Consider the following 17,019-nt stretch of genomic DNA (forward strand, 5'->3'; position numbering starts at 1 on the left):
AAACACCTCTCTCCCTGTCTACAAGTAGACGATTTTGCCTGCAGTTGATAGATCTTGGCATAGTGTTGCAGTTCTGAATATGTAGATTTTGCTTGTTCCCAGATCTCATTTGCAGTTTTAGCCCACATGAAATTCTTCCTTATTTGAGGTTGCATGGAGACCAAGAGCCAAGACATAACCATACTGTTCTCCTGATTTCATCTATCATATTCAGCACTCTCAGAGTGTGGTTCTTTAATTTTCCCATTAATATAGCCTATCTTCCCCCTTGTAGTGATGTATAACTTGATCCCTCTTGGCCACTGTAGGTAATTTAGACCATCAAGAGGGACAACAGCCATAGGAAAGGATAGGTCACCACCCCCACTCATTCCATTCAGCATTGAAGAAACTCCAGATGTGGCTGAATCTTCACCACTCATGATTTCAGGTTTAAAAAGCAGCACCCAAAGAAGGTGCACTGCCTCACAGAGCTGTTACAGAAGGCACCAGGCACTTCCTGACCTTCAGTCCACTAAAAAGACTGCTACTGCAGCACACAAACAGGTCCTTATGACCTACGGTTTCACAGGGATCCAAGAACAAACACTGCTGTTGCAGCACGTAAACAGGTCTGTATGACCTACAATTTTATAGGAATCCAAAAGACAAACACTGCAGTTGCAGTACATAAACAGGTCTGTATGACCTACAGTTTTACAGAGATCATATGACCTCTCAACAGAATGGAAGATGCAAGGTGAAGTTCACCACACACCTAATCGGAAGACCTGGTACAGTGCCAACTTCAGGGCAGCCAAACAGCAGTCAATGAGATCAAAGTAAAAAGAAAGAGTTACTTCAGTCCATCAACAGGGTAGCCGAACAGCAGTAACACAAAAGGAACACCACAGTCGAATATTAGGGCATCAACAGTCCATAACAGGTGCAAAGAAACACAAAAAAAAAACTTCAGTTGAATACCAGGGCACCCAAACGGTAGATGAATAGTAGATAATACCTTCTTGAACATCAGATGATAGCCTCTCTATAAACCAGAACTTTCTCTACGAACATCAGATGATAGCCTCTCTGCAGCTGAACAGTCAATGTTGGTAGACTTCTTTGAACATCAGATAGAAAACTCTCTATAACCAGAACTCCTTTCTGCGTTGGAAGATGAAAAGTCAGGCAGGCATCTTCTTGCTTAAGGTCGAACAGCAGATGGATACGGCTGGGAGATGAAGAGATTGACTGCTCGACATTGGAGGATGAACAAATCAGATTAGCTTGACATCACCCTTCAGGCCTGGACGACTTGCTCTGATACCATGTTGAGCAAGAGAAGAGAAGAGAAAAGAGAGGGGAGAAAGAGAGGAGAGGCGAGAGGACTGAGAGCCCAAAAGCACACAATAGGCGTGTGAAGTATGTTATTATTTATACTAGGCTGGTCGTACAACATAAAGTATGAAGAAATTACAAAAGTACCCTTGCGGTACTAAACATGTGTACAACAACATCTATCAACACCTCCCATTAGCTATAAGTAACCCCCGTCTTAACTTCCCCTTTTTCTTAATCCAATGAATAGGCGAGGGCTTCGCTTGCTTAGAAGCAGGGGCAGGGAGGAAACCGAAAGATAGGAAATCCATATGGTGAAACATGAGAAAGACAAATTGCTTAAAATCGGAAGAAATCGAGTCTACCCACACAACGACCGACAGACTCGTGGTATTGAAAACCTCATTAGAGGAGAAGGTAGTTGACTGGCAGACCCTTGAACGTACATTAGCTAATGGGAGGCCGGGGGGCAGGGAAAAGAGTCGAGTCGATCAGGCTCGACAACTGAGAGAAGCAAAACGAAATCAGGATTTGGCCCCTCCCTTGATTCGATGTCCAAGGAACAAGACTTCTTGTTGAGCAAAAGAGCACTTCTCCTTCTTGACATAAAGCTGGTTGTCGCGTAATATCTGGAAGACAGCTCGTAAGTGCTCCACGTGCTCTTCATACGCTTGCTAGAGAAGGTCGGTTAAGCGCAGGAATCCCGTATGACCGAACTCGAACTCGCGGTAATCTCTCTTATTTCATACGAAATTTCTTGACCCAAGCAAGAGGGTCGGCCTATGATCGCTCACTACCGATCGCCTAATGGGAGCCTCCAGTCGCCTCTACTTAACAAATTGTACTATTAAATGGAGTCAAGTAGTATAGTTGAGTTGATTCGAAAGCTTTCAGTAGAAGTCTGCCTTACACGGGGGCCCCATTATGAACTCCTCAACTTGTAGTCCACCAGGAGGCTAAATCCTCTCATGAGTTCCGTCTGAACCCAGGTTTGTAAACCAACCATTCAATGGAAGACTTTGTCCTTCTGACGGTTTGTCGAAGCCCTCAAAATTAATTCTAGTCCCACCTTACTATGAACTTGTAGTAACAGTGGTACCGGGTCGAATCCCACAGGGAGCCAGTAATTAATTTCTCAGCCAAATGCGCAATATATAGAGTGGGAAATTTGAATAATCAAAATTCTAAAATAACAAAAGAGCAAATAACAACTAACAAGGAATATTCAGTCTTACCAACTCTGATCCAAGGGTTCGAATTGAGTCAATTGGTCATCGATCATAGGTAAAAATCAGCAGTCTTGCAATTCAAGCATTTAACCTTCGGATTTATTAGGATAGCCATAATAAACCTCATGTTTTCCTAATTTAGTTGACCAAACCCAGCATTCGATCAACACTTATCATTGATCGACTGGGCACGATAGCGTTCCATATCAATTAATGATAGCAATAAACTCTGTGAAAACAGTTAAACCAAAATAAAAATAATTGAGATAGTTGCAATTATCCAATCTTGTTCCGTTGATTCCCTTTAGGTTAAAACATGCCAATACATTGGTCAAAGGCTGTCACGAGCAATTGACCCAAAAAGATATTAACCTATTTGCTACTTGTACCACTATTCGTAACAATTACAGATCATCGAATTATGGATAGCAGTAGGAAGATCAACATTAATTAATTTGTCAGACTAATCAACACTAACTTCCATAAGAACATGCACAAGAATCAACGAATACTTGAATTAAAAGCAAGAAATTAAATTAAACACATAATCTCATGATGACACAATCAAATCAACAATCCCCCTTGAATCAGAAAAGAAAGGCTCAACCGCTCATAGTTGTCGTCTCCTTCTTGCTTTGCTTCCAAGATGGATGGACTGCTTGATTGCTTGATTTCTTGATTGATGCCTAAAGCTGGTCCCCCCCCCCCCCCCCCCTTTATATAGCTTTAGGAGGAGGGGCTCTCTCCAACTCCTCTTAGGAGATTATCCTAAAAAATAGAAAGTCCTAATCAGTTTTGATCTAATCCTATCCTATCTCTTATCTAGTAATCTCAATCTTCTTTATCTTTCTAGGATTACAATTGGAATTTAAATCTGATAGGACTCTTTATTCTTGAATTCGAGTTGGGCTTCTTTAATAATTTGGGCCGCTACAAGGCTTTTCTGCGAATTGGGCTTCAGCCGTGAGCTGGGTTTCTCTACGAATTTGCTTCGACTTCGGGCCCGATTTTGACCTTGATGCAGACTGAATCTATCAAAACCCAAAACTCGAAAGTTTTAGAGTTCTTCCTTATCTTTCCAATGCATCTTGAATTATCCCAATCGGAGTCCAGATGTGAGAGTTATGCCCAGATTATTGAACGGTGCCAAAATTGTGCAAAATCGTCCGATTAGCCTTGTTTTTTTCCTGTCTCTTCTTGCTTGCCCTGAATCGAAATACAAGAGTAATGAGTCAATTAAGTGCTGATTTAATGTAAAAGAATGAATATTTGGGGATAAAAATACGATACTTTTTATTCCCATCACCTTCGACCAGGCATTCTACCCTTGTCGAATCGGAACCAACCACCACTGCATTGCGCTCGAACAGTTGAGCGGCTGCTGGCCAACAACTTTCGTAGAGCGATTCTCAACGAGGACATTGAGACTTTTCGATAAACAAAAAAATGTTTTTAGGCTTAATCCGCCTTTGCTAAAGATCAAGGGGTACACTTGTACTTCGGCTAATAAGGGAAAGGTTTTCTTTTCAAATCCAAGTTTGACTCTGATTAGATCCTTAGCGCAAGCGCTAAGTAAGCAATCTACCTTATGTGCTAATTCTTTTGCTGATGGGTTAGCAAAGCAAGGGGTGGATAGGGTTTCAAGTTTTTGGGCTAATTTTTGAATTTTCCTTGTATTCTTTGGTGGGGAGTTAAGTCTTTTTACCTCCCCTTTGTACCTAAGCTTCACGTAGTTTCATATCTTTAATAAAGTTTCTTGTTATTGATAAAAAAAAAATGCCGAAATATCATTGTTTCTCTTAAAATTTAACTTGCTATTGGAACTCTACAATGTTCTAGATAATAAAATACTAGTTGGGACCCGTGCGATGCACGAGAAATTTGAAAGATTTAATAATTTTATTTACTATTAATTAATATTAAATTAATAATAAAAAATTGTTGTTAATTAACTAAAAGTATTCAAAGTTATTGTTAATATTTAAAATTTTAATAATTGTATTTTTCATTTAATGTTTGATTTATAGAAAATAATTATTGTTAACTTAATATGAATAACTTTTTTAATAAATTTAGTTTTATTAATAATTTGTAGTAATTTTAATAATTGTTATTATTTTTAAATGAAATTTTGATTAACTTTAAATAAATAAAAATAATTACAAAAGCTAACATTTTTATTAATTTCACTAATAATTAACAATTATATAGGAATGACAACGGGGTGGGTTCAGGGTGGGGCACCCCATCCCTGTCCTTGCCCCATAGTCACGACACTCTACTCCATCCCCACCTCGTCCCCAATGTCAGGCGGGTTCAGGGCAAGGGAACCACTCCCCAATGTTGGGCGAATTGGATGGGAAATCCTCGAATTTCTCCGCCCATCCCTAGTATTGGGCGGGTTCAAATAGTGGTGTAAATTGGGTTGTGTTGGGCCGGCACGACACGACCTGCATGTGGCCCGCACAAAGTGTGGGCTGTGCCGTGCTGGCCCACGGGGCGTCCTGGGCCCCGTATGACCTTAATGTATTAGCAGATGAGCTAGCTAAATCTGGATTCCTAGGGAACTAAATGTATTAGCAGATGAGCTAGCTAAATCTGGTGACACTTGGATTATTTGTATAGTGACAGATCTTTGTCTGTGTAGGCATGTTGACCTTTCTTTTTGCTTTTCTGATGTACATCTTCTCATATACTTCCCCTTTTTAGTGACTGAAAATTATCTTTTCTAAAAAAAATGCATGCTTGTTGCAGTTAACACATCAGGGATTATTGAAGATAGAGAGCATTAACTTTACAATTTTATAACATAAGTAAGTAACCATATAAACTACCAAAAATCTAAAATATGTGATGTGGGTCATGTGGCATGGGATTTTAGGGTGAAACCTGCCTTGTGAAGAGGGTTGAGAATATGGAGGAGTCCAACATGGAAGGTTCCTAGTTTGTTTAGAATTTTGTTAAATAACCCTAATAGTAAAACCATGCCAGAACAGTTTTATCCACAAATAAGTTTTGTTTCTCATGCAAGTAACATAACCAAGATGATTAGAGACCCTTATAGCAGGTTGCTGATTAATCAAACTAGAATCACGAACCTTGATTCTGTGACTAGTATTCTTTCTAATTCTTTGGATGAATTTTACAAATTCATATCTATACTTAGCCATGCATTTTTTCTAAACAAATAATTATGTAATTGAATCCCAAATTTTGATTCAATAAATGAAAATTTTTATCAGAGTTTCAACACTCTGATTTTAACAAAACTCCTCTTTGGATAAAAAAAATTGCAATCGTGTCTCTAAAAGATCCCACAATTAGTAACATACTTATGGATGCTAATGCATGTCTGGCTAAATTTAAGGATGACTCCTTTCATTTGTCCAATAAATCCAGCTTATCAAAGTTGCCAAGCTATGATGCATACCGACTAAAGTCTGAATACAGTATCAAAGTCTGAATGCAGCTTATCAAAGTTGCCAAGTAACATATATTAGCCATGCCATAATTTTGGTTCACTCTGATTTTCAGAATACAGTATCAAACTGTATTTATTTTGTCACATACTATTTACTTAACTGTAGCATATTTGAAAATTTTGAATGGTAAAGCCTTTGATGATTCGACAATGCAGAATGACAAATTGAAGCTTTTGAAACCTGGATCTCTTCAGCACCTTGGAGAAAATATGCTTGCTTTTCTGCTTCAGATTGCTAGGTCATCTGATCTTGTGAATGGCACAGCTATGCAAACCCGAGAAGATAATGACCATGCTATATTTTTTGATATTCTGGTATTGAGGAACTATTAAGACTTCAATGTTATTTACTTTTCTTTTCATGGTTGGAAATATTGTACTATGTCATAGTTAAAATTTTCAATTACTTATCAGGGAACTTACATGGTTGTGTACCGTCAACATCTTGCAAGTATGCTCCAAAATTCAGTGATAATGCAGGCGCTTGTAATCTGGACAATGTCATTGCTTATGGGTGGTTTTCCAGCTGCAGCATCATTGGGTTTATCATGTTTGAGTGTTCTGATGATGTGGATATTTTCACTAAGTTTCTCTATTCTTGTTGCCTTCCTTCTACCACTCATTTGTTCTTCACCAGTTCCCTATATTGCAAATCCATGGTTAATCATTGGCTTATTTGTTGCACCTGCTGTTCTTGGGGCCTTAACTGGTCAACATGTGGGTTTTCGCATTCTTCAAAAGTACCTTCAGCATGCTTCATCCAAGGGAGGGCAGAAGAGATCGCATGTTGTTCAGGCTGAATTGATCAAATTGGAAACCGAAAGGTGGCTCTTTAAAGCTGGTTTTGTCCAGTGGCTTGTTCTTCTGATGGTGGGAAGTTTTTATAAAATTGGATCTTCTTATTTAGCTCTTGTTTGGTTAGTCTCACCTGCTTTTGCATGTAGGTTTGCATCCTGGATTATCTCATCTATTTACAACTTTTGAATCTTATACTACATCATATGGCTTCCCTAATTCTTCTGTTTTGACATTGGAATATCCAGATGGGTTGATTGAAGCAACATTATCTCCTGTCCGATCACCAAAGCCCCTCAAAATTGCAACCTTACTGCTGGGTTTGACTGTTCCTGTTTTAGTTTCTGCTGGTATATTTATTCGGTTGGTAGCCACCATGACTGGGATGATGGTTCGATTTGATAGGTAAGATCTCCAATATTCGGTTGGTAGCCACCGTGACCTCCACCCCACATCTGCTGGAAATATGGGGGTTTGGTATGAATTTAGGCACTTCATACATGGTCAATTCTTGTGACAGTGGATGACAAGGAGTGGCTACATCAACCCTTCATGTATACAAAAAGAAATTCTGGATAGCAAATACAGAAATTCTTTTTCATATTAGTTAAGAAGATAAACACAGAGAGTATAAAATTACTTTGTTGTAAACTCAATGCTAGGTGGGAATAAATGGCATCAAAATATGTGACCAGTGACCCTAAAACTCAATAATTTAATGTGATACTCAAAAGTAATTTCTCATGTAAATACTAGTTCATGACATCATGGGACAAAGAAAAACATATCTAGGTTTCTAGATCATTGAGTGCTATATATTTAGTAGTTAGTACTATATGAGACATATGGACATACACAGATAAACATAGTTGCAAATGATGATATGTTACATATAATGATAGTTTCTTTATCTACAACATAAATATGTTGCAAAGTATTGCATTTTTTCAAGAAGGTGAAGTATTGAATTTATTGATTTGTGTTACTGTGTGGCCAAAGTAAAGCAAGCATGCACATCAGGTGGAGGGAAATTTTCTAATTCCATTTATTTGATTGGGATAAAGTTCATTCTTTATGATCATCTGGCGGTCTAGGCCTTGGAAAGTTGCAAAATTCAACTATTTGCCTTGGAAACCGAGGCCCATTTAGAGTTGTGAAAGTGTTCATAAACCAAGGCCCATTTAGGTGAAGTATGAACTCCATATGTGAGTTCAGGGATCAACTTGCTGATGTTCTCACAAAGGGCCTTCCCTATTCGCAGCACAATGAGCTATGTGACAAGTTGAGCATGATTGATATACACTGCCCAACTTGAGGGGGGAGTGTTGGGATTCTATAATAGTTTGTGCTGCAAGGGCACTAATGTAACTTCCTTTTTATTGCTGCAACTTAAGTATAAATAGAAAGAAGGTGCTGCCAATCCAGGTTTTTGCCTCTCCAACTATTTTCTTCTCTTCTCCTCTCTTCTCTTATCTTCCTCTCCTCTCTTTTCCCTATTGTTTTCTAGTGAATAATAGGTTACAACTTAAAAATTTCTTTTGAACATAGTCCTTGCTGTCCTGTCTATAGTCATTTCGTTGTCCATTCCTAGCACCATATGTGGTTAATCATGCCTGTTTATGTACACTATTTATGTATTCAAGTGCCTTCATTTTGCAGCAAAAAAAAAGTACTCTTTTCATTTAATCTAGGGCATTGGGTCACAGGATGCATGGTGTAGTCTGGGACCCCAATAACTTATTATGTTTAATTTGATTAAAGGATTGGGTCCAACCACTGAGCTGACCCAGCTGAAGATGATAGCTACAGTAAAAATCAGTGTGAACTGATGAACTATAGCCATCTTCATGTTATATTAAGCGTATTTCCTTGAATATAGCATAATTGTTTCAACCATTGAAATTAATAAAACAAAATGTACAGGTGGAAGAATCCCTTTGGGCTGGCACTAGGTGGCAATTTGTTCTCTCTCTATATATATATATCTTGTTCCTAAGACCATACTTCAACATTTTTTCTGAATATTCTAGTTTGATCATTTATACTCATCTCCAGAAGATTGAAAGAATGGGTAGTAACCATATATTGCATTTTCTGCAGGAACCCCGGTAGCACACCTGAGTGGCTTGGAAGCATAATGGTTGCTGTACTTGTTGCTGCTATTATTTGTCTTACATTGGTTTATCTTTTTTCATATGTTCACCTTTCAGGTCTTAATTGTCTCAATGAATTTATTAATTGTTGCACTGATATTTCCTATGTTCATATCAATGCGTGCTATTGTGATTTTTCTACAAGTTTCTTTGGAAAGCAATGCCATCAATTGTCTTAGGTATAGAAGAAAACCTTCTTAGGGTGTATAAAGAGATGGTTTGTTGAACAAGATAGAATAACAGAAAAAGCTTTATAACGCCACGGAGTTGTCACTGTATAACCCTTCTCTTGGGTATGCAAGAAATCAAAAGGGGTATTGTTGCTATGTTCCAGTTTCTGGGAGTCGGTATGTTACTATAGATGTCACCTTTTTTGAGTCCACACATTTTTTCTCGAGGGGTTCTTCTTAGGGGGAGTGTTTTGGAGAAGGAAGTGAGTAATCTATACTTCTTCTTGTTCCAGTTCCTTTGTCTACTCCAATGTTTGACCTACCTATCTCACCCACTTTGCCACCTCCATTGTGTCTTGTTTCTTAGTGTTTTATACAACAACGCCTATGATAGCAAAGGGAGGTTGATTCCATAGTAGAGGAACCCACGTCACTCCCTATCGGCTCATTAGAGATTCCTGGTTCGATTGACACAGACCCAGGTATACCTCTTGTTCCCCTGATGAAAGACAACTATGCAAGAGGAAATAAAAGCATTGATTAAAAATCATACATGGGAGATTGTGGATTTGCTTGATGGCAATCACCCAAAGCTTGGATTGACAGGTTTAGAAGTGCATTGGTTGTATTTGGCTACACTCGAACTCAATCTGATCATACTCTTTTTGTAAAGAGGAGGGTGTCACTAGTGTCGGTTTTGATAGTGTATGTGGATGAAATTGTAGTCACAGGAAATGATTTGAGTGAGATTGATACCTTGAAGAAGAATCTGCACAAAGCGTTTGAGATTAAGGATCTTGGGGAGCTGAAGTACTTTCTGGGCATTGAAGTGGCAAGGTCCAAGCATGGGATCTTCATCTCACAGAGGAAGTATGTTCTAGATCTACTACATGAGATAGGAAAACTTGGGGCAAGGGTAGTTGATACACCTATTGATCAGAACCACATGACAAATGTTTCAAAGGGTGAACTAGTGAAGGATTTTGAAAGATATCAGAGGTTAGTGGGGTGGTTGCTATACTTATGTATGATACAACCAGACATCTCTTATGCAATGAGTGTAATGAGTTTATACATGCATATTCCACGAGTTCAGCATTGGGAGGCTATTGACAAGATACTTTCATATTTGAAGGGACACCTAGGTAGAGGCATATTGTTTGCTAACTATGAAAAATTGAAGGGTGTCTAGATGATAGGAGATCTACATCAGGAGTTTGTACTCTCGTTGGAGGTAATTTAGTTTCATGGAGGAGTAAGAAACAAACAGTTATGGCAAGGTCAAGTGCAGAAACTGAATGCAAAGCCATGGCACATGGTGTTTCAGAGCTCCTATGGATCTTGTTAGGAGAGATTGGAGTTGAGGTCGAAGAACCTATGATGCTATATTGCGACAATCAGGCAACAACTAACATTTCCCACAACCCAGTTCAGCATGATAGGACGAAGCATATAGAAGTGGATAGACACTTTATAAGGGAAAGTGTGACATCCGGAGAAGCTTACTTTCCATATGTTGCATTTGACTTGCAGCTTGCTAATGTTCTTACAAAAGGAGTTACAAGAAACAAGCTAAAGCATGATCTATGCAAGTTGGGAATGTGTGACATTTGTTCCCAACTTGAGAGGGAGTGTTGAGTTTTGGGCTGATATAACATGTTTTTTATTTACATAGCATAGTTAGGGAGTTATTGGGCCTTAGGCCCATTAGTTTTATGTTTTAAGTTACGAGTGTTTTTAAGATCTCACAAGTAGCCGACTTACTAAGGGCATACTTGTCTGTGTACTCTCTTTTATTTATGAGTATATAATCTAATGAAAGGAGCGACTAAACCTAATTCTAAGGTTCTTCCAGTCTCTTCTATCTCTCTTCTCTCTCTTCCTCAGCTAAAACCCTTTCTTCTCTTTCTTTTCTTATTTCTTTTACAGTTTTTATATCAAAACAAGTTGTCCAAACTTTTCTACTTTCTCAAAATAAGATTCTATACTGGAAGTTCGTGGAGGTAGGCTGATGAAAAAAAATACATGAAGATTGAAGCAAAGGAGTTTCTTTTTGAGGAGCTTAGATTAAATGGTCAACTGAGCTTGAAAATCAAGGAAGCAAAGAAAGGGCTGGTGTTGTTAGAAGGTTTGAAGGTGATTGAAGGGCTTAAGGAGTTTGTGAAAGATGCAAGTAACAAAGGCAAACAAAATAGCTGGAAAGATTCTCTCTCAGAAACTGGAAGAAGGTTTGTAGTAGAGTGTAAGAGAAACACCAAAGGCTTCTTCATTTCTTTGACAGAATTTTTTGGCAAGGGTAGGAAGCAGATGGTCTGCTTCCCAGAGGAAAGGAAAAATCAGGGCTGGAAGGCAATTCATGGAGTATTATGTGAATTGCTGCAACGGTTGGGTGCTAAAAGAGAAGTAACAGAAAGAAGGAAGAAAAGTAGTTCTAATAGTCTGGAGAACAATAATAAGCAAGAGACTCTCATAGTGACAGCTAGGGCAGGTAAACACAGATTGGGAGTAAACTTACAGAGAGGAGATTGGGAAAGTAAATTGATATTTAAAGCTTCAGTTCACATTTTAGATTGGAGGAAAGTTGCAGATGTGTTAATGACATGCTTGAAATTGAAAAGCACATTTATTTTAACACCATCTGAGAAAGACAAGGCTTTGCTAGATTTGCTTGAGAATAGAGTAGAAGTTGAGGCTCTCAATATCCAAGCTGAACTTGGGAATCTCACATTATCAAGATGGTGTTTGGGGTCAAACTCCAATGATCTCTTTGTTGAAGATGGAGTACTGGTGCGTCTTTTAGGCCTTCCCTTTCATTTGTGGAAGCAAGAAATTGCTGAAGCCATTGCTTTGAGGTGTGGAGGATCATTAGGAGGTGTTTTTTGGGGACATCTCTTTTCAGCTTCCATCTTATTGAACGGGGTAAAACCTGAGGAGATTCCTTGGAAGATAGAGGTGCGAGTTGAAGGAAAATTTTACTCAGTATGGCTGGCTTCATCCATTGAAGTTGTGCTTTGGAAAGAGGCTCGTAGGGAGGGAGATGAGAAGGTTGAAGAAGAAGAACTGCATGGCAATAAATGATTGGATGGTTTAAACGAGAATGGATCTATACAGAGACTCTTTAGGTTTTGAGTAGAAAATAAAAGAGAAGAAGAGAAGGAGATAGAGAAGGACCACTCGTGGGAGAAGCTTTGAAAGGAGAGAATGGTTCGAGTGCTTAAAACAACCGCCCCACTCCTTAATTTGTATACATAGTTTCCTAATTGTAAAAGAACTTTAATGCTTACATGGCAATAAAAGATAAGATTAAAATAAAACTAATCCTAGATAAGGTAGAATAAAACTTATCCTACTAGGAAAGCTGATCCTAATCAATTAAATCTAAGTACATCTCAAGGTGTCACACGAATACTCTTAATGTGGGGTCCACAGTTTCCTACACTCCCCCTCAAGTTGGGTCGTAGATATTTATCATTCCCAACTTGCATAGATCTTCTTCTAACTTCTTTCTTGAAACAGCCTTGGTGAGAAGGTTTGCAAGCTACATGCCGGAGGTGATGTAAGGAAGGAATACTTCTTGAGATGTAACCCTTTCTCTGATAAAATGTCGGTCCACTTCGATATGCTTAGTTCTGCCATGCTGTATTGGGTTATGGGCTATATTGATGGCAGCTTGGTTATCACAGTACAACATTAGGGGTTTCTCATAAACATTACCCAATTCCTCAAGTAATGATCTCAACCATAGAATCTCAGCCACACCATTTGCCATGGACCTATATTCAGCTTCAACACTTGAACGAGAAACAACACTTTGTTTCTTACTCTTCCAGGAGACCAGATTACCTCCTACAAAGGCACAATATCCAGAGGTAGATCTTTGGTCATAAACACACCCAACCCAATCAGCATTTGTGTAGACTTCTATCTTCATGCGGTCATTTTTCTTGAACAAAATGCCTCTACCTGGGGACCTCTTCAAATATGCTAATATCCTTTCAACCGCAAGGAGGTGAGTAGTTCTAGGAGAGTGCATATACTGACTAACTACACTGACTGCATAACTGATGTCAGGTCTTGTGAGGCCAAGATAGAGAAGCTTTCCAACTAACCGTTGAAACATAGCTTTATCTTCAATAGGTTCTCCACCCTTTGTACTAATCCCATGGTTCTGTTCAGTAGGTGTGTCTGTAGGCTTAACTCCCAACTTTCCTGTTTCTTCTAGCAAATCAAGAACATACTTTCGTGAGATAAAAATCCCATGCTTGGATCTAGCTACCTCAATGCGGAAGAAGTATCGTAGTTCCCCCAGATCTTTTACCTCAAACTCTTGATGGAGTTGCTTAAGAGACTCAATTTCAGTAGTATCACTCCCAGTTACTACAATATCATCCACATACATGGCAAGCAAGGTTACGGAGGAACCCACTCTCTTAATAAACAAGGTGTGATCTAATTAAGCCTGCACATATCCGAACCTATCAAGGGCTCGTCTAAATCTGTCAAATCATGCTCTAGGGGTATGTTTTAGTCCATATAGAGCTTTCTTCAACCGACAAACCTTTCCTGTCTCCGTACCATAAAATCCTGGAGGCAATTGCATGTAAACTTCTTCCTACAAGTCTCTATTGAGAAAGACATTTTTAACATTCATCTGATATAATGGCCAAGAGTAACTAGTTGTAAGAGATAATAGGTACTCTGATAGTGGTCATCTTTGCTACTGTTGCAAAAAATTTCTTAGTAGTCAATACCATATGTCTGAGTAAATCCTTTTGCAACTAATCGGGCCTTATACCTTTCAATAGAACCATCAACATTATGTTTCACAGTGAATACCCATTTACACCCAACCGTTTCTTTCCTTTGGGTTGATCAACTATCTCCCAGGTATTGTTTCTGATGAGGGCATCCATTTCTACTTTTATTGCATCTTTCCATTATGGTACTTCCAATGTTTCCTGTATTGTTCTGGGAATGTGAATATCAGCAATGGATGCAAGAAAAGACTTGTAGGAGGGAGACAAATGATCATAGGATAGGAACTGAGAAATGTAGTGAGTTGTGGTGCAACGACGTTTGCCTTTACGGACTGCTATGGGGAGATCAAGGTCACTGAATGAAGGTGAAGGCTCCATGGTTGGATGTCTCTCATCTGTAGTATCTGTGGTACCTGGATCTAGATCTGCAGAAGGAACCGAGGCTACTGTGATACCTGGATCTGGATCTGTAGAAGGAACTGGAGCTACTTTGGTACCAGGACCTAGATCTGTAGAGGGGACTAGGATTGGCCTGCACTGCTGATGTCCAAAATTGACATGTCTCCATCGTCTGTGATAGACTCTCACATCCTTGCATCTTTGACATATTTCCCCATTACATCATTTTTCACTTAATGGGATTGGGAAAGGAACTTCTGATGAGCTACTCCCAGCTTCACTATTCTCCCCCTGAGGAGAAACCCTTGGATAATAGGGTTTATCCTCAAAGAAGGTGACATCCATTGAGAAAAATCTTTTTTCAGAAGTCGGTTCATAACAACAATATCCCTTTTGAGTTTGGGCATAACCAAGGAAAATACATTTGGAGGCCTTGGGATCAGATTTGGAACGATGAGGGCCAAGGATTTGAATGAAACAAGTGCACCCAAAGGTTTTGAGGGGAATGAAACAAGTGCACCGATTGATGAGATAAACAGTTGTAAGAGCAGCATCCCCCCAGAAACATATAGGCACATTTGAGGTAAACATAATGCCTCTGACTACCTCAAATATGTGTCTATTCTTTCTTTCAGCAACCCCATTTTGCTGTGGTGTATGTGGGCAGGTACTCTGATGGATAATCCCATGATCAAGCATGTAGGAGGCTAATGGGTTTGCAAAATATTCTTTTGCATTATCTGATCTAAAAATTTTAATTTTGACCCCAAATTGGGTTAAAATCATTTGATGAAAGATCCGGATTAATGTTGGAACCTCATCTCGAGAATGCATAAGGTAAACCTAAGAAAATCGAGTGTAATCATCAACAAATAATATGAAATATCTATACCCCCCATGGTAGTGGTATGATAGGGTCCCTAAACATCAATATGCACAATTTCAAAAGGAATATTGCTTCTGTTATTACTTAATGAATAGGTAGTCCTGCAATGTTTTGCAAACTCACAACTTTCACATTTCAAACTAGTCATCTGGACAGATTCAAATATACTGGGAAACAAACTTTTCAAAGCTTGAAAGGATAAATGGCCCAATCTATTATGCCAAAGCATCACCTGATCAACAAACTGAGAAACAAAGGATTTCTTAGTTTCACTATCTTCCTGATGAGCACTTTCTCCAAGTAGGTAGATTCCATTTGTTTCACGGCTAGTCCCAATCACCTTCCTTGTTTCCAGATCCCGAAAAATACATCGATAAGGAAAAAATGTTACTGAACAATTCTGCCCTTTCGTAATGCTACTAATTGAGAGCAAGTTAGTATTAAGCTTAGGAACATGCAGGACAGAGGATAGGGAAATTGTATCAGACAACTTGATGTCTCCTTTGCCAGATTTAGGAACAAGGGATCCATCAACAATGGACACTTTATCTTTACCAGAAGATAGATGATAGGTAGAGAAAAGTGATGGCAAGCCAGTCATATGGTCAGATGATCCTGAATCTATTATCCAAGAATGTTCTGTATTACCTGGAACTGAAGCATGATAAGTTGAGGTCCGATTACCTGATTGAGCAAAAGATGAGGTTGAAGGAGCTGATGATGGCTAAGGAGATGATACTGAATTACTGACTCCACTTTCTAATTGTGTCAGAGCAGCTCGGACAACGGCTAGGGTATCAAGAGGGGTACCTCTTGAAGTTGTTGAGGCTGCACTATCAGTGTTGACAGCTTTATTGGCATTACCCTTTTTTGTTTATAAGTTTTGTTGGAACTAGATGTGGATGCAACTTCCAATAATTATCTTTGGTGTGCTTAGGTTTCTTGCAATGTTCACAAACTAGGTCATTTTTAGTCTCTTTCTTCATATCCCTTTCCTTATCTCCCCCTGGCTTGGGTTTAACTGCTATTATGGCAGATTCGAAAGGCTTTGCTGTAACATAACCTTTCTCCTAGTCTCTTCATTGTGCACTAGGGAATAGGATTGAGATAGAGTCACACTTTTTCTTGTCAATAGTTGTTGTCTTATAATATCATATTCAAAATTTAGACCAGCCAAGAACTCAAATACTCTATTAGTTTCAAGTTGCTTTCTGTAAGTCCGTGCATCTTTCTGATTCTCCCATTCAATTGTCTCAAGGTAGTCAATCTCATGCCACAGGGATTTCAGGGTTGAGAAATAAACAGAGACCAATTTCTCCCCTTGTATGAGATTTTTGACCTCACATTTCAGCTCATAAGCCCTAGCAACATTAAGGGGTTGAGAGTAAGTTTCTTTCACAACATCCCAAATTTCTTTAGCTGTTTTTGCCCATAAGTAATTTCGGTTGATGTGTGGCTGCATAGAGTTGCACAACCATGTCATCACCAAATAATTTTCCTGAATCTACTTAGCATAAGTGGGATCCTCCTTGGTTGGTTCCTTCACATCTCCCAACAAATAGTTCAGCTTTCATCTTCCCCCAATGGCCGTCATGGCTGATTTTTGAACCATCAAACTTTACAGTTGTAATCTGGAAGGTGTTTTCAGCAATGCTTCTTGAACCAACCCCCAAACACCCTCTCCTTGGCTTTTAAACTCCATTAGAATGCTTCCTAATTACTGTACCAATCGGCCTACTGGGTCTGTAGCAGGTAATAGGAGGGTTCTGATTTAGAAACCCTAATTTTGTGACAGTCGGCCTATTGAGACTGAACTATATCAATCCTGT

General features: G+C 38.9%; 1 protein-coding gene across 4 annotated transcripts in view; it reads left to right on the plus strand.

Annotated features, from left to right (window-relative positions):
• Positions 1-17,019, plus strand: part of LOC148868423 (Zn-dependent exopeptidases superfamily protein) — a 104,305-nt gene that overhangs the window by 61,294 nt on the left and 25,992 nt on the right. For all 4 annotated transcript variants that reach the window (XM_088971256.1, XM_088971257.1, XM_088971258.1 and 1 more), the window contains 4 exons: positions 6,187-6,345; positions 6,445-6,970; positions 7,074-7,230; positions 8,926-9,035. In XM_088971256.1, the coding sequence (XP_088827382.1) occupies positions 6,187-6,345; positions 6,445-6,970; positions 7,074-7,230; positions 8,926-9,035 (952 nt within the window). The remainder of the gene's footprint in view (positions 1-6,186; positions 6,346-6,444; positions 6,971-7,073; positions 7,231-8,925; positions 9,036-17,019) is intronic.

This window comes from Nelumbo lutea, chromosome 2 (assembly GCF_056320005.1).
Source record: "Nelumbo lutea isolate HS-2025 chromosome 2, American lotus-T2T, whole genome shotgun sequence".
NCBI classification, from domain to species: Eukaryota; Viridiplantae; Streptophyta; class Magnoliopsida; order Proteales; family Nelumbonaceae; genus Nelumbo; species Nelumbo lutea.